Source organism: Aptenodytes forsteri, unplaced genomic scaffold (genome assembly GCF_000699145.1).
Source record: "Aptenodytes forsteri isolate BGI_AS27 unplaced genomic scaffold, ASM69914v1 Scaffold13, whole genome shotgun sequence".
Taxonomy (NCBI): Eukaryota; Metazoa; Chordata; class Aves; order Sphenisciformes; family Spheniscidae; genus Aptenodytes; species Aptenodytes forsteri.
The window spans coordinates 245444-264686 of record NW_008794543.1 but is presented as its reverse complement, the minus strand read 5'-3'; the positions used below and the strand labels follow the sequence as shown (position 1 = coordinate 264686).

The following is a 19243-nucleotide window of genomic DNA, read 5'->3' as shown; positions in this document are numbered from 1 at the left end:
ATTAAAAAAAATTTTGTGTTGTGTATTTTCTTTTCAGGGGATAAATGCAAACCTACTGAATACACCAAAGTGAAAAATGTTACTGTGGATCTACAAAATCGGAGATACATTGCACAATCAAAAGATAAAACTGTTGATGAGAAAATGGTTTTAAAGAAACTTCTTGTAGATCAAATGTTTAATTATTTTGATTCAGACAACAATGGACTTGTGGACACTAATGAATTATCTCAGGTAAGATTTAGATTTTGTTTCCCTTAGCACAGTAGCTATTCAGTTGTCTTTGTCAGGACTTACGCACATGGAATGTTATGTCTTAGGATGCTTTCACTTTAGAAGATATATGTGAGTCTCTGAGGTGGAAATCTTCATTCAAGAATTTTGGAAAAGCTGAATTATTCAGAAATTCTGCAGTGATTGTTCAGAAATTTGAATACAATGCTTTGGGCTATACCTTAGGGGGATAGAACACAATAGGTTGCTTTGACCATGAGTTGTTTTATCATCCACAGCATGCTATCATAATGTCCAACTGTATAGATGTATTTTAGAGGTTGAAAACAATTAAAATTATATTTTAAATCACTTCTGTAATACTAAAGAAGTATTATTGCTTTATACAAGTTAGGGCTAGAGAAGTAGTCTTGGAAAGAGAGTTCATGGTAGTCTCTAAACAGCAAGCTTTAACAAATTACACATCTAAACCAATAATTGTTGCTCTGGTGGGCATGACGGCACTAGCTTTAATCTACCTAGAAGGGTTAACTCTATTAAAGAGTATTGTTATGGCAAATGTACTTTGATTTACTGGATAACGTAGAAGTCCATGTTTGAGAAATGTAATCATGACTGAGCTATATTAATGAGTCTAATACTAGGCAGTCACTTAAAAATTCAAGAAAAGTAAGATTTGTTAGATGCCACTGTTGATCGTTATCCTATGTTTTAAGTTGCATGGCAGTGTTAAGAAATATTTACAAGTGAATAGATAATATCTGTGGTGTTAGGCTGGAGTTATCATTTCCATACAGTTAACTTCTAAAGTTTTAGTGGCAATTTCCAGGACCAGATGATGCATACAAATATAGATATAATTTCAAATAATAATAAATTACCCATTTAAAAAAAAAATCAAAAAATAGTATTTTTCTGTAGTTTATAAGATTGGGTTTTCCTGCTTTGTCTTAGACTCTTTCAGAAGTTAAGCTTTCAAGGGAATTTGGTGCCTGCATATATTTTACAAATAATACTTTTTATATGAATATACTATATGAATACATAACATACATAGGAGTCAGAACACTTGAAACAATGTGATAGTTATTAGTGTATTGGTTGGCAGTCTAAAGAAACTGAATTGTAAATCTTTCTTTATTTTACCACTTGAAAATAGCTTGACTTTGTTGCCATAGCCCTCACGTAACTATTGGAAAATAGTTGAATGCTTTCACCACTACAAATCCATTATTTAATTATCAGTGAATCATGCTCTTTTCATTAGAGGAGCAGGACTAAAGTACTAGTGCTGAAGGTCAGTATCAAAAATATTTTGCAGAATTTCCAGGTTTGTATAAAGAAATAATGCTTCTCTATTCAGTTGCTGCACATACACTTTTCCTCTTTCCTTTATTTCTTTGTGTCAAACACAGTTTAAAAACAACTAAATAAAAAACTTTTCCATTATGGTGTTTTCAAACTTTCTATACATATTATTCCCACATACTTTTTTTCCTATAAAAATGAATTTATAATGGCAACTGTAAAGTAATGCTTTTTCACAAGTATGGAAACAGGTCAAACAGCCTTAAAACCCAAACATGGTGCTTTGTGGTTCTGCTAAAATTCATTGCAAAAACATCAAATTATTCAAGCTAAAGAATAATGTAAAATAAGTTCATGGTTAGTGCTGTGTGGTTTGTTATTGTATGTGTTGCAAGAGACACGATGAACTAACCTGTTGCCCTCAGAAATAATTCTTTAGTCAGTTTGAACAGGGAAGAAAACAAGAGAAGCTATACCTGTTTCTCATGAAGCCTTCTTGATAGCAGAAGCTTCAGCTGAGAACCTTTGTCTCTCTTTCATATGACAAAAGGAAACACTGAATCGCCTTTGCGACACACAAAATGGTGTACAGCTTTGCAGTTAAGAACCCACCTCCTGTATAATCTCAATATTTGTAAATCTTTGCCTTCATCTGATGGAGGAAGATTTTAGCCTGCATATTTACTGAAAACGAACCAAGTATATGACTCAGTACTCTCTGAAGACTTAAAACAAGATGACAAATTAAAAGAACTCAGAGCAATATCTTCAAATGAAATGCACTGTTTTTCAGAGCATTATCTTTGATTGTTGAAAACTTGACACTTAGTTTCCATCCTCCTGTGGTTTAGCCCAATGAATATTTTTTTTTTTCTTGTTGAACATCAAAGCTTAATAAATCAAGATTGTTTTGCAAGGTGGGATTAGACTCTTGCTCTCTTCTGGCCTTAGTGTATATGATAGCTATCAGTATTTCTAAAAATTGGAATTGATGCAGTAGGAGAAAAGAAACAAAAAGACCTAGTCTTGAATACAGTATCTAGAAGGTATTGATTCATAATGTGAGAGAGGTCCCTTCCACTGAAAGAATGCTGGGCCCATTAACTTTCCTGAGAATGTGATCGTTGAAGGGGAAGGGGTGGTGGTGGTGGAAGAATGTTAGAAAGGTCGTTGAACTTCCCAGGGCTGAGTGGGAGACATTATTGTACCTTTAAAATGTTCTCAAGATTAGGAGAATTTTTCTCAGTTGTGCTCACAATACAGCCAAAATTTTGGAATCTGCAGACCTGTCATACATAATAGTGCCTGTCTGCATTTTAAATTTAATCATATTAAGGGAATATGAAAAATAACATATTTGTTGTAGAAAACAACAAGGATTCCTGAAGTTAATTTATGCTCACATGAATATTGAACTTCAGTTTTTAGTGCATCTTAAATTTTACATCTCCTCAATCTTGCTGTGCAATGAGTGCAATCAGGCTCTTGGATTGCATTTTATTATCTCATAGGTGTCCATATAGTCATAATACCTAATATGCAATTGAAATGAATCAGCTGGAGATTGGAAATGGTGACAGCAACACTCCAGTTTTTATTGATGTATGTTGAATCAGAAATCATAAGGGTTTTGCATTTGCAACTTGATGCAAGAAAAACAAATATTCCTCTCCAGAAAAAGCAAAAATAGTGCTTTTTATTAAAAAAGCTATTTCAAGTAGTGAGAAAATTAAAAAAAAACATATTTCAAGTATTATAACAATAAATTAACAATTGGCAGGCTATTATTTTTTTCCTTTTATTTGAACAATTCTGGCATCTGGATATAATTTTTTCATGGCTTTGTGGTCTAATACAGAATTACAGTTAAAAAATATTTATAACTCCGTTACACAGTGTAAATGTCAGACAAGGTAGTCTGCAATGAAGAGAGAAAAGCGGTGGGATTATGTAGCTCCATGCAGGCTAAGTGAACATTTTTTTACCCGTATAAATTCTTCTCTGACTTGACTGCTTTCACTGCTGAGCCTAACTCATTTAATGTTCTAGTTTCCAAATGCTATATTGGCAAGTCAGATGTGGCTTGATTTTGAAAGGACTTACTGATGAAGTTAACCTTTTAGACCACTCTGTTTTGAGAGGTAGGTACTAATCAGAAAGAGTATCTACCCTTCCAAAAGGGTGGGCTATGAAATAGGCAGAATTTTCATCATCTTCATCACCTCTTCTAACATAAATGCAACATATCTGCAAGATTTCTAGTAAAGTGGGGTGGTTCCTTGAAGGGTTTGTTTTGTTTTGATTTTAAAGCACTTTGAAAGAATTTAAATTAATCCAAAATAAAGGAAGATAATTGATTCTTCTGGTTAGCTATGAATATTCAGGTGTTAACAGACTCACTTGTTTATCTATTTTCTTTTATCTTCTGCAACAACAAACTGGAATTTAATACAAAGTTATAAATGGAATGTCAGTGTTTCTATCACTGTAGACTGCTTGATTACTTTATATTGTTGTTGCTGTATAGAAGAGAAAAAAACATCAGAAGTGTTATGGGGAGACATGGGAATAAAATGTGTTTTTCCAGTGATGAATGCAGTTATTCTTGTATGGTGGAATTGCCATTTTATAAACAATAAGCCTTTTCTGGTTATCATCAGTAAAAGATACATAACCTCTAAGAATACTTCATCTTGCTCAACAGTGAAATTCAAGTTCCTTCTGTGTGTGAAAGTGAAATAATCTATACTTGATTAGACTTAGAGCTGCTTTCTTTCTATTTATTTCTTATACTAGTGAGCTAAGAAAGCAAAATTTTATAGAAAAGGGAAGTGACGTAGTCTGAAAGCAAGTTGAATATATAATAATAATAAATTTTCCTCTTCCTGTCCCGCTTTTTAATGATCTATTTTCTGGAGTCAAAGAAAGAATTTAGCATCCTTATTTATGAACTAATATCTGTAATTTCAAATACCTGGATATATTTCTGTTATTTACCAGGGTAACACAGGACAAATGAAAATACGTTACATTTTTATAAAAACTCATCCTTAATTCTGCATTTTATTTTGATGTTTTCTCAGTGTCATTTAATTCCAGTTAGTGAGACCAAACAAAAACAATTAAGAAACAGCCAAATGAACCACTCACTCTCAGGAAACTGTACTAAGTTCATCATTGTTTCAAGGAATGATAAGTGGAAGTTATGGGAACTACTATAAGATGAAATATGCCATTTTCACATATCAGTTTAATATGCTTCAATTACAGGTGACATCAGAAATACAGATTTCTCATAAAGCGTAATGAACCTTCGAATACTGTTACATATCCATGTGTGTTTGTAGATAAATACACAAGGTTGGGGTGTGGGTGTGTGTATGTATATATAGCATCTGTACATAAAGCATCAATTCAAAAGTTCTAATGTAAAATATACTAAAAAAGAAATAAATTTTAAGTAGAAAATTAAGTACTGTTGTCTTTACGGCTATGTGTAGGTATGTGTACTTATCTGTAAATCTCAGGAATATGTCATACCTTAGAAGAATACACTCTCTGTAGATGAGTAGAGCTGTATCTATAAATGGCTTGGTTATTATATATTGTCTTAAAAAAAGTAATCTGACAGAATTATACATTTAATTGGTTTGTTTAATACAGCATTAATTGCTGCTAAACGTATAGGTAAGATAAAATTTTAATTAGTTTCTTCCTGTTTATTCTTTAAGTTCTTTTTTCTCAGATTTGCTTCAATCACTGTCAGTTATTATATTTGCTAACAAACTGTTGCTTGTTTGTGAATTGAGAACAGATGTGTGTCCTTTTTTATGTGACAGCTTGGCCTGAATTATGGCTCCATTTTTTCCTTCAAAGATTAAGATTCCTAAACTGTGTTCTCTATGTTGTCCTGCTGAGATCTGAAAGAAAAAAAAAAAAAAATAACAACTCCTGTTTTTATTTCTGTATTAACAATATTTCTGTTGCACTTCATGCCAGCTGATACTTCGTGGCACTTGTTTGCACATCTACAACTAATGTAAATTGCATCTTTTCTGTCAGCATTGGTTTCTCAAACTCTGATGAAAATACTTCATGGAGCCCTGGCCTTTAAATTTTTACCTTTATGGTATAACTATGTGTTATTTGGAGGACTCGGAACTGAGAGAAGGGATAATAAGCCTATCTCCTCTTTTCGAATTTTTAGTCAACTTTGGTGTTTCCTACATGTGGCATAGGCAGAAGCATATTTCGCCTATTAAGCTATAGTTCTCTTTCTTTTCTGCCTATTAATTAGGGATACCTTATTACTTAGGTTGTATTATCTATTTTTATTATCACTAATCTAAGAAAAACTGAATATGCACTATATTCAATTCTAGATTCAAAATAAAAATAAGAATCCTACATGAAACTTCAAAATTGGGGGAAAAGAAAAGAGAATTTTTTAGGGATTAGTAGTGAGATATAGCTTACAAACACTGTGATCATAGTACTAAACCCTAACATCTTGATCTGTTTGCTGCCTTTGCTTTTATCAAGTAGAAGCCCTTCCCATTATTTTCTTGTGTAACGGATAATTCAGTTACTCTGCTGGATTAGAATTTAGTTATTTAGCTACTGGAATGGCATGTAAGGAAAAAAAGGGCTATGAATAGCTTTTAAAAGGAGATTTATTCTACCCTATATCTAGGTATTAGATTAATACCCTTGCGTATATATTTACAATGTGAATATTTCATATACCTGGGTAGGCAGCTTGAAGTCTTTTCTTCAGTCCAAATGGAGCATTTAGGATCCTCAGAGGTGTGTAAGCATTGCAAAATCTAACTGCTAGATGATCTTGCAGCTATGAATTCCTCAGTTTCTGGCTATGAAGAAAGTCCATGCCTGAAGTCTGAGAAGGTATCTTTTTAAACAAGAGCGTGGGCACAGTCTAGTGATTGGCTAATGCAAAATATAGAAGAAACAGTTTCTAAAGCTGGGGTTACCTAGGATATCCCTTTCTCTGGCCAATGATCTCAAGGTTAAGACAAGCAGTTATGCTTCTTCAGTTACTTCTCTCTGTCTCAATGATTCTTAAATTCTGTTAAGGGAAGTTAAAGCAAGGAACAATTTACCAACCTTTATTATTAATTTGATTTCATAAATTATCAATTCTTTTAATTTCCACAAAGTTATACTGCTGTGGAAGATGGTGAAACAAGGTAATTGAATGCCCTCGTGTAGTCAGAATTAATTTGGAGCACAATTCCCACAGTGTTTGGTGTTTGATGTACTTTAGATCAAGCACTGAGTGATACAGTTGTGATAAGATACTTGCTTTTAGGAAAGATGAACACTCATTAACTGAACTACCATATTTGCTGTAAAGGAAGTTTTTGTTTGTAGTTGTATTTCTGTAGCGTTTTCTTTGGGGAAGTACATAGACACCATCAATCACAGGCAAGCAGAAAACCACTGACTGACAAAATTTTTGGTAAGGTGGACTAATAAAGGAAATGTTGTTATTTGTGATCTAGTTTCATAACATCTGCAGACTTTTCATTGTGGCTGCCAGAAATCAAACTGAAATGAATGAAACCATCTATTCTGACATGCAGTTTGTCATTCTTAATCAGATTACCTTTCCCAGGCTCCTCAAATTTGGAGTAGTACTGACTAAATTCCTGAGAGGTTTTGAACTTAGCTAACGGTATGCTGATTCATGGGAAATAAATAATTGTGTGCTATATCTTTAAAAAACCCAATATTTTCCAAATAATACAAATCCCTCCTCCATGTTTCAAAGAGCATTCAATTCTCAAGCATAAGATAAATAGTTTAGAAAAGCCATATTTAATTTGAAAATTTAGATAAGTTTCTAAGTTTTCAGTATTTATGGGGTTTCACAATGAGCCATAAACAGCAGCAGTTTTGTTGTATGTCTTACCTTTTACCTGTTCATGATATGGAAAGTAAATGCTTCATGATATGGAAAGTAAATGGTTGACTGATTTTATGGAAATGTAAAGTAAAATTTGTGAGAATAAATATTTGTGAACTTTCTCTGGTATGAATTTTCAACTCAGAAGTCTGAAATCAAATAATCCCTTGTATGACTTGTATGGCACAATCATAAAATTGTGCAGATCATCTTAATCAGGCTTTAACCTTTATAGAAAGAATTTTGTTTCTAGCATGTGACTTATTAAAAATTTTACCTGTTTCTATCCTGCCTCCCTAACTAATTACCATCTGTTTAGTTTAACCAAGGAGTAGACAGGCTGGGTTTAAAGAATTGGCTCAAGAATCAGTTTTCTTGAATTTTACTCTTCCCTCCTCCATGGACAGAGATTAATAGAATTTAAAACTTAAGGCACACTGTTAGATCATATATGGTATATCATCATCTAATCTAACTTGTGTATCACAGACATGGAATTTTATTCTATTTGCCCTACACTTTTAATTAAAAAACTGTAGTGTCTTGCTTTTGGCTGAGGCAAAAAAGGTCTACAAGGAAGTGTGCAGCCTTGATTTGAAAACATCAAGGAGAACTTAAGAGTCCCAGGATTCAAGGTTAATTTTTCCTGTAGCTTTTCTTTTTTTGTTTCAGAGGCATTATTCATTTTTCCTGTCCTATTAACTTTTGTTTGCCAAATTGAAGCATCCATATTTATTTTTTCCCTTGTAAAAATACCTATGGAATCTGATATGGTCAGTTCTTAGTCTCCCTTTAAAAAAACAAAACCAAAAACAAACCTCCCAAAACCTATAAAGATTGATTTTTCTCAGCTCTCTTAATGTAAAGTGTCTTCGGCAGGCTTCTGATTACTTTTATGGATCCTTTCTAACTTGAAAAGTTCCCTTCTAGTTTTTCAACATTAAATTTTAATATGTGCAAGTCAAAACTGAATGTTGTGTTTCAATATCAGTCCCACCATTGCCTTTCTACCCCCAGCTACCTTGTTACACTTCAAAAAACCATACTGCTTGGTTAGGCTACAGAATGATCCTGGAATTCATCAGACTTCCTTATCCACAGCAAATCCTGCCTTTTTTTCAGATAAAATGCTTTCCAGGGCCCATTTATCCTCATTAAGGTATGATCTGGGTTCTTATTTTTAGATGAATGACCTTACATTTGGCTCAATGAAAACACAGATCCTTTTCCTGCAAACATCCAACCATGTGATCCATTTCATTCCATATGCTTCCCTGTCCTTCTCCTCATTATTATTCACCTCAACAGTATATACCATCTTGCAATCTTCTTTTTATATTTATTTTTAAATTATCGAAAAGGACTGGGATGAGACCCCAGACTTTCAAAATCCCACTGGATTGCTTCAGCCACTGATGATTCTGTACTGACATCTATTTTTTCAGGTTTTGCAATTACTGACTTTATTATTCATGCACTATATGCCTTATTGATACTGCATAGTATTATTTTTCTTTTGTAATGATGTAGGGTGTGAAATTAAAAATACCTACAAGAAGCTATTATGTTTAGCAAGACGCCTTTGTAAATTAAATCCCTGACATAAGTAAAAGAAAATGAAAAATGGGTTTGTCTGACAGGCTGTATTTCCTAGAAGATGGTGTTAAAATATCATGTCGTGACAGCGTTTAAACACAAAAAATATTCACAGTCTTTATCTGTGAATTCCACTGTTTATTTCTTGAACCAATACTGACAGTTTTTCTTGCCCTGTTTGAATATTTGCACTGCATCATTATATGTCCCACCTTATGGAATTTCACTGATATTTGAAGATAATTTAAAAGGTAATGTCAACAAGAAAAAGATCTCCTCAGATGGTGAGTTAGGGACTCTTGTGAACAGGCAGTTTGATCCTGATGATTTTAAAACACTTGATGCTAACATAAGTTGCTAAACGACTTCTCTGTTGACTAACGGCTTGGTAAGTAGTCAGCTTTGCTTTGCTAGAGTCTCATATAGGTTGTAATTCCATATCACGGTCGATCTCATCTAACAGCAGGCTGCTACAGAAACAGGTAATTTTTCAAAATCCAAATTCCCACATCCTAATACCTGTTCTGAGTTGTACCTCTTGTGATAGAATATTAATCCCCCACCCTTTCAAGAGAAAAGCCCAACCAACCAAAATCTCCACAAAGATTAATTTTGCTTTCGATCAGAGAGTTGCTCTGATCCACAGATCACATTGCAGAGTCGGGAGATGGCTAGATCCAGCACAAGAGAATTCCTATTGGGTAAAAATTGGAACAGCTCTTTTAGCAGCAAATCGCAGATAATTAAGATTAATCGTGATATGAAATCACTTCTGTACCTTCTGAAATTTGTCCTTATGGACACTTTTGGAGGGTTTATCAAAACTGAGTGAATTTTCCAAAGAACCCCAAAGTGTCTCACCAGCATAAAGATGTCTATATATAAACAAACTTTGAATCTTATATCTGTAATCAAAATTATGGGTTTACTGAAGATGAAAGTTAAATAATTGCCAGGAAAAGAAATCGTACATGTCCATAGCATAATTCTTGGAAATATCTCAATCATTCTGGCTAATCTTTTTTTAAATTATTGTTATTTTTATTTTAAATAAAATTGACCAATTATAAATGAAAAGCATCATAAGACAGATTTCAGCTCAAAGGATTGAAGCTCAGAACACTAATATGCAATTAAAAATGTGGTACTATAGTGGCAGGTGTTGGTGGGCTTTAACAAAGGTTTTATTGCACCACATTAGGTGTAAAATTTAATCCTTGTTTGTACAATTGAAGCTAGTGGGAATAAGTGTTCTAAACTATTTCAGACCACCCTTTATGAAAAAGAAGCAAAGGAACAATGCTTCTTACTCTAAATGTTCCTTTTTCATGAACCAGCTGTGATTTTAAGCACATTTCATGGCCTTGAAATCTTAGAGATTTCTTCTAGAGTGAAGTTTTCAATACACACCGTTATATCTTTAGTACTACTTCTATAACTACAATGGGCTTAGAGTTATTAATTTTTCCCAAGATACATTTTTGTCCTTTATGTACCAGCTCTAAGATCTACGCAGTTGCATTTTTTCTCTAATTCAGTTTAATGTGAACTTAATAAACAGGCTTTTAAAGTATGAGAAGTAGCCAACGCTAATATTCAGGTAGGTAGTATGTATATTTAATTAATAATAGCTAAAGCTGGTTTTGTGGTGATTTTTTTTATCTTTGTGAATAGTTTTCATACTTTCTAATGTATTAACAAGAATATTATCTTTCATAATGCTTTTTTATTAATATATAGATTACTTCTGGTAGGGTAAAATGTTTGTGTCCTTTCTCTTTGCTCTAATGCTCCCTTTATTCTCTATTATTATTTAGAAATTTTCTATTTACATGAATAATAACTGAATGCATTCCTCTCTATTCCTGCTGATTCTTTTGCAGAGCAACTGAAACACAAAAGCCTCTGTATCACTATAGTTATATTTTTTTTTTCTGTGCAAGGTACAAAACTTTAAACTGCAAATTATAACAAGGTGTTGCATTAGGTTTGGTTCTTTCAGTTATGTAATATTGTTTTTAATACCTGCACCATGTAAAATTAGAATTCTGAATATGTGTGGTTATCTTAAGAATTCCTTGGATGGAATCAAGGTAGATGTCTACAACGTATACAGACTTTAAACCAAAATGGTGCAAAAATTAAAGAACATTTTTCTGGAAGAAGTTAATTGGTGTTAAAATCTAATAGCTATTAATTATGATCTATTTACAAAGTGTATGTGCCCCCATTTAGAAACAGGAGCCTTTTCAGGTCAGCTACTCTTATAACAGGTCTTTGGGAAGATAATAGGCTTGTCAAAAGCCTGTAAGAAGTTGATACAATTATGAGGTAATAGGAGTTTAGTTTATTTGAAAATGTCTGAATTTTTTTTTGTGGTTAGGAATTAGACTGAGAGGAAAAAGACATTACGTCACGTGTACTTGGGAAATTATTATCTCAAGTATATTTGAATGGTTCTTAATCACCATTCTTGTACATTTAAAGTAAAATCAGCTTTAACATTCACAGTGTCTTTATAGTGCTTCTGCCTATCCCCATTATATATATTCTCTATATGTTCTAAACACTTTTGTGTAATCTCAGTGAGTCTGTCCTAAAGGTACTAACTTTTAAAACTGCAATAAATAATTACAAAGTAACTGGAAATCCCTGACTTTACGCAGTTGCAGTTCATTGCCCCACAGCAACCTTAAAATGATCTATTAAATGATTATTAGAAACAATTAATTATACCAGAGAACTCTAAGAGCTCAAATGTAATTTCATGGTTTTAATTTTCTTGTCAGGTAATAAAACGGGATGAGCTTGGCAAGGATCTGTCTGACTGCTCTCTGTTCGATTTGCTGAAATACGATGATTATAATAGTGACAAGCACCTAGCTCTGGAAGAATTCTATAGAGCTTTTCGTAAGTACAAAGATTAGCCTATTCTTTTTTCAGTTTTCTTTTCTCCCTCTTGCTTTGTTTTTCTAAAATGGTATTTTTTTATTTTTAAATCTTGATACATCCCGATGCTGTACTTAAACAATAAGTATAATTTAACAGTCATATTATAGTAGAGAACTTCTTACCAGAAATCAATGAGATCCATTAGTCTCCAGATTTCTGAGGGATTTTGGTAATGGAGAATTTGTAGATAATCTTTCTTAATGCCAACATGCATTGATAAGTCTGTGTTGTGCACAAGTGGGAAGTAGTGTGGTCAAGATATAACCAATAGAACCGAAAAAGCTAGAACGCTTCCCCGCACTCTGTATTTATGAGTGCTGATAAGACCATTTCTGACAAACCCAGCAACAAATATACCACTTCTATTAGGTGCCTTATGTCTTCACAGAACGCAGAGAGAGGTATAGATTTGTGGTGTAGTTTTGCCAGGTATTTGTTCTCTAAATGCCAAAGGTGTCTGGGGACAAATGTGTACAGTACATACGAACATCTTGACCAAACCACTGGGATATGGGTCAACGTGGTAGTGAGTAACAGAAAGAAGGAAGATGTTGAGAGCTTTCATATAGTATGTTACATGCAATATAAGATACATCCATATATTTTGTTATATCCAGATCAGAACTGATGATTTTTACTCTTATCTACCTCAAATCTAAGACTGAATCTTGAAATCTGACTTTGGTTTCAATATCTGTTTCTCCACATTCATCAACCTGGCAGCATAGCAGATCAAGTTTGTGCTCAGCTCTTCCTATATTTATAGTTTGATTATGCATTGACTAGTCCATAAACATATCTTCATTTTGAGTCATTACAGCCTGTTGCTTTAGTCTTCTTGTACTTTATCTTTGGACAACTGACAGCTCTCAGCCACTTTAGATGATGTCAAATGAAAAAAGATCCAAAACTACTTAAAGAGTTTAAAACTAAAAAATAATGAATGGATATTAGGAAAAACACGGCTGCATGGAAAGCAATAAGAATAAACATGAAAATAAACATCAAGAAAGACTACCTGAAAGTTTCCTAGTTTTGCCCATTTAATTCTATTTTTATTTCCCTGAAAGTCTTTCAGAAAGTGTGATTTTGTGATACTGCTTAGCTGAATGAATGGCTTAGTGCTCCTAAAAAAAACTTGATCCTGCTTCCTGCTATTATCTGACTGCCTTTCTTGCCGTGTCCTGACACTCGTGGTCTCTCCTCTGAGTCACTTACTAAATCAGCAGAAAAATATTCACCCTCCACATCCCACCCCCAATCCTGCTTATTTTCTGCCAGTTGGGTGACCTGAATTGAGTAAGTGAAGGGTCAGACCATAACTCATGCAAAAGGAGAGTAGAGCCAAGAAATAAAGGGGGAGAGGGAGAGAATGGGAGATGTTAGGACTTTGCGTCAGTGAGATAAATTAATTCATCTGTACCAGCAAAACACTAGGAAATACCTTAATTTCTTTATTAAAGGTTGTGATATGTCTGACTTACCAAAACATAAAGAATTACATAGCATCTGTAGAAACGTACCCATGCATTATCTACAATTATATGGATAGATGTTGTACATGTAGATCTTGATTATATGCATAGATGTGGAAATATATATGGAAGCAGGTAGGATGTATAGCAATCCAAGAAGGTAAAAGACATGTTTAAAGTGTTAGCATGCTGTTTGCAAACACTGAAACCATGTATTAATGGAAGCATAACATTGTTCTTCCAAATAAGACTTGGATGTGCCTCTGAGGGACTATTTTGCATAGCTGTGAAACTCCAGACATTAGGATAGCTTTTTGTTGTATATTTTTAATGGACTTTTGAATAACGAAGATCATTTCCATATGGTATGTTAAGCATTGTCTTAATATGAACGATAATGGAAACATTAGGTTACATAAAGTTAGGAATTATTTAGGTTTCTTTGTTGCAATACAATAGTGGAGAAGACCCTATTTAAAACTATAGGGGTATCTTGGAAGATGATTTCTAGAGCAAGATTCATTCTTCTAAGTAGGGTTTTTTAACAAACTGTCTACATATTCATTAAATTGTTTAAAAATGAAACCTAAAAAAAGGTCATTGTACATTGTGTGCCCAACAGGCCAAAGGAATGTGACATACCATTAGTCTCTGTAATTAAGGCAAAACAAATACTCTTGAAATAAATTTGAGGATTAACTCCACTTGTGTTGTGTTTGGTCTTGAGAGTTTGAATTCAGTCATTCTAACCTACGTCAATAGCATTAACAAAAATTACATAATGCTATAAAAGTATACTAAGCTAAGCAAAACCAAAACAAATTAAATGATAGCCACCTGGTCACTAAACTACTGCTCTTATGGCTAAACAAACTGACCCCAAGCTGAAACCAAGCTCTCCACAAAAGCCAAGCCAACCCCAGGCAAAACGAATCTGACAGCCCCAGTCCAGAGGCCTGTGTTGTTTGCTTAAGCCAAAGCCTGTGACCTGTTACTAGTAATGGCAAGTCTGGATTTACCAGGATACAGAGAATTAATATAGACAGGGAAACAGATCCGTGTAAGGAAATATACACAAGAAGCACTCACATCACATCTTCCACACACCATTCCACACACAAGTATCTCCTCATTTAAGCTTCAACCTACGACAGAATTAAACATTTTAAATTTCTTCAATAAAGTGAAATAGGAATGTTGAAAATATTTATTCCAAACAGACAAAAACCTGATTTTTTTCCAGAATTTTCTTTAAGTATTTAATCATTTCAATTTTGCATTCCAAAGTTATAATTATGTTGTATTGTAATTATATATTATAATTTTGAAATTATCATTTTGTACAGTATGGAAAAGATTATTTTTCACCAGCTCAGACACTTTCAAACACGTAGAACAAATCAAAACCAAAATAGGAAGGATTTTTTTAAAAATACTTTTCATAACTATGTAATGGGTGAAAGATTATAACTGAGTAATAGTACTTGCAGGAGATCATCTAAAATATTATGGTCTTATTTTGTATTTAAAGAAGTATAAAAGACATAACTGTTATTTTAAATAAAAAATGCTTCTAGAATTTTTCACCCCTCACACGGTTCTCTGTCCATTGAGCTTGACAGTGTGTTTGTCACTGGTTTTTCATTCTTTTACCTCCACCATTTTCATCTCCATTTAGAACCTAATCTCAATTTAATACCTGCTACTCCCAGTGGATTTGCCTCTATCCCTAATAGCAGTGGAGTGGTGGATTTGAGAACTGTTGAACTCTCCTCATTAAAGTTTGTCTGCCCAACTGCTGGAACAAGAGTTACTGACATTTATTCACTCAGAATGGCAGTGGAGAAAATTTGAGTTTGCAATGCTGGAGAAATTAATCCTATTCAAAACTGCTGCACAGAATTCAACGGGTCTTCTTTGTTTCTGTAACTCTAGTGAATTTCTTTTTTAAGTATGGAGAGGGAGTGAAAGAAAGGGCATAGAAGGGAAGCAGTTCTAATGCCTTGTTTGTTAAGACAGAGTCATAGGAGGGCAGAAATGCTAGGACTAGGTGGTAGAGGTAGGGGAGGGGTGATAGGGGTCACAGCACCACAGTTGTTATATGTCACAATTCCCCAAGGGTACTTCTGAAGCCAGTTTGTACCTGAAGCTGCTAAAATATAAAATGTACTACAGATAACAAAATATACTTTTAGGACATATTTGAATTTGGTGAAGATTAAACAGCTCTCATTTTCTAAATGTAATTGTTCATCGATGTCCTCTACTCAGCACAGGATCATGCTGCACAGAAGAACCTTTGAGAAAAATGAGAAAGCTGTAAAAAGGGCTGAGAGAAGGCATTAGGGATATTTATGTCATCAGCCTGACCCTAAAAAGGGGATAGTAATAATCAAGCATACAACTAGCATGCACATTTCTAGCTGTGATTTCAACTGGTATTTAAAAATACTTGGATAAGATTTTGAACACAGTTGGATAGGATTAAAAGCTGTCTTCACTATGCTGTTGAACAACCTACTCCCTTAAAGTGGTTTCTTTTTAAAGGATTAGGCAATTACATTTTATTTAAATATGAGTTTATATCTGTGGGATTATCAGTACTGTTTCATTAGCATTTGCAGGTAGGAATTTTTTTCCTTGGCATACTTAATTAGAAATTTGACTGTCATCTAAAGATTGTAAATTCAGAATCAATCATGACTGTAGATTGTACTGCTTTATGAAGAGTTCCCCACAGATAACAGCAATTCTATTTTTTTCTCTGGTGGTGGAAAATAAACCACCTTAAGGGCAAAGATTAATCATTGCCTGTTTTAAAGGTATTAACACGCACATAAATATATATCTATACATATATACATATACATGCTTGCTTGTATTCTGTGAATTACTTTTGACAGCCTCATTTTATCTTACAAAATGAGTTCAAAATATACAGGACAACCAAATGTGAATAACTATGCAGTGGAATAAAAATCCCTTTCCCCCTTCAGAAGGTCAGATGCTGAAGCAGTAACAAAGAAAGAAAATGCTTGAGAGGGTGCTTTCTGCCTTGGAGGTTTGTGCCAAGTCCAGGTTCACAAACTGTTACAAGCAGATGAAGATGCCTACTGGCTTCTGTAGTGTTTTACATACTGGCAAGACTGATGCGGTTTTCTGGGTATCGACTGTTTTCCCTCATACCGTGAGGGGTTTTTTTTAGTGCTATAGAATCTATCTACTAGATATCTGTCTACTAGATGCCATAACAGTTTAACTAGATCAATAGTGTCTGTAGAGAGGAGCCTGAAAAATTATTTCCATTAATATAAGAAGATAAAACAGAAAGTTTAGATCTAACTAGGTTTTGGGATCTTGGGACTGAAGGAATCAGCTGGTTCGGTCCTCTACTGCTTCAACCACATCGTGTAAAATTCTATCTCAAAAGTGATCCAGCTCCATGTTTTGCTTTTTTGTTTTCCTTCCCCAGCCAGCCCCAAGCTAAAGGATTTTCTGTAAGGGAATGTTTTTTTAGACAGGGAAAAATATATTTAACTTTTTCTGAAAGGGTGGCTGAAAGCCTAAGATGATGGAGTCAAACAAAAGCTAGAAAGGAGGAATACAGGTTCTTGAAAGCTTTATCTTCTGTAAACTAAAACTCAGCTGATGTGCTTCCTTTATTTTTCAAGGATTTTCTTTCTTTGTGTAATGTCTCCTATCGTATCAAGATAATTCTGTGTTTGCTGTAAATGCTTTCTCTTTTTGTTTGTCTTCTAGTGCTGTTTTCTAAAATAAATAATGTTATGTGTTTTCCTCCTTTAAAGTACCATCTAAAATGAAATTTCAAAGGAGGTACTTCAGGTGGCCTTCATGGTGGGTTGCAAAACCTCAAGGCATACCACAAGCAAGTAAATCGTAATAAATTATTCTATTTGATCACTCAGCAGATGCAGATGTATATGTAGGCACTTCCCTTTGTGATTGCAGTAGAAAGAATGATGCTAATTTAGACATTTATGAATAGAACTGATTGAATACAATGAATGCAAATAACAAGTTTATTGTAAATAATAGAACTAAATGCTGTATGTAACAATTGACATCCTGCATAAAATGAAGAAAAAAAAATAGCAATATCTTTCAGAATTGTTTTCTATTCTTAGTGTAGAACTATTTTTGATGTTATCTTATGCTCAAAAAAGGGGCCATGGAAGGCCCTCACACTGAGGACTTGAGTGTAAAAAATACCACTAGATGTACAAGAAATTGTCAGAAAGAATTAGCTAGCCAAAACAAAATATGACCTAATTTTATAGTCCCTTCTTCTGTTAGTGATGCTTTATAGTTTCACTGGAACTATTGTGCTTTCAGGTACCACTCAACACTATTAACAATATCTAATCTGTCGTGCAGCTGTTATTCAGGATCATGTATATTGTTACTGTACATGCTATTGCTTTGTATATTTAAAAATACCTTCAGTTTTGAAATGCTGTTCAGGTCACAGATACCAGATTCAGATTTCAAGCACTCCTTATTGCTGAGGTATTTGTATGAAGTGATATATGAACCTACAGTAACAGCAACTATTACAGAAGTTGATCTGGGCTGAAATTACAGAACTTGTCTTCGGGCTTAGCTTTTAGGAGGAAATGCGAGGCCGGTGCCTAATATGATTGTCATACTCGGTGCTTTGTTGTGTCTTGAATCACGTGGAAAGGCAAACAGCAGGAAGTCCCCATAAATACAGTGCTCATTATGACCGCGTGTGCTTAGTTATTAGATTCTCTCAGTCCTCAAAAATGATTCTAAAACATCACTGCTTTCATTATGATAGCTTTACTTCTATTTTAGTTTGTCAAAGGCAATTATTACAGGTGCATGTTCAAAAAACTTTTTTTTGAAGTGTGTCTTTATTTCCAAAGCAAAATAGACCAGAATTTAACAACAACAACAACAAAAATCTAAATATAAAATCTGTACTGAATTGTTCATTTAAATAAATGGGACTTTCCATTGGCTTATATAAGTTATCCCCAAGTCCACAAAGCCTAACTCAAAAAAATACTTATTGAATTTATACTTCCAATGACTTCGGTATGAGGTCCCAAATATTGTATTTTATGTGGAATCTGAGTCAGTGATTTATAACTATCATGAGTCTTCAATACTAAAATAGGTTAACAAATAGTAGAGGAAAGATTTTCTGAGGGAGGAATAGGTATTATTCTGTCTCCTGCTACCATTAATTCCTTTTCAGCAACAACTAGTGTGTATTAGATTGTTCCAGAGGGTATTATATTTCAGCACTAACCTCTGAAAATACCAGTTAACATCATACTGAGTAGGAGCTATTGGACTTAGTGGTAATATTTTTCTGCTCAACCTAATCTATCTTTCAGATTCCTACCTGTGCTACATGTATTTTCAATCTAGAGATTCTCAGCTGGAAAAGAATACAATCTCTTCTGTTGAGTGGGCAGAATTTTAAACTGATCATTTCAAACAAGTAAATATTTAAGGTATTAAATATTGTTTCATGGACTGAAGTAGTGTGCCTGAAATTTCTCACACGCCACTAAGCCAATTCATTTTGATTCCAAGTGATTTCCAAATGATGAAAAATGTGTTTATTTGGTGCTTCCCCAGTAAGACTGTGTGTGGTTTTTTTGTGGGTTGGTTTGTTTGGTTTTTTTTTTGGTTGTGGTGTTTTGTTGGGGTTTTTTAGAAATATTTTACTTTTTTTTATTAAAAAAAAGTCTCTGAGTAA

At 33.7% G+C, this 19243-nt stretch overlaps 1 protein-coding gene across 3 annotated transcripts in view; it reads left to right on the top strand.

Moving 5' to 3' along the window:
- Positions 1-19243, top strand: part of FSTL5 (follistatin like 5) — a 356700-nt gene that overhangs the window by 166872 nt on the left and 170585 nt on the right. For all 3 annotated transcript variants that reach the window (XM_009272309.2, XM_009272308.1, XM_009272310.1), the window contains exons 4-5: positions 38-234; positions 11854-11974. In XM_009272309.2, the coding sequence (XP_009270584.1) occupies positions 38-234; positions 11854-11974 (318 nt within the window). The remainder of the gene's footprint in view (positions 1-37; positions 235-11853; positions 11975-19243) is intronic.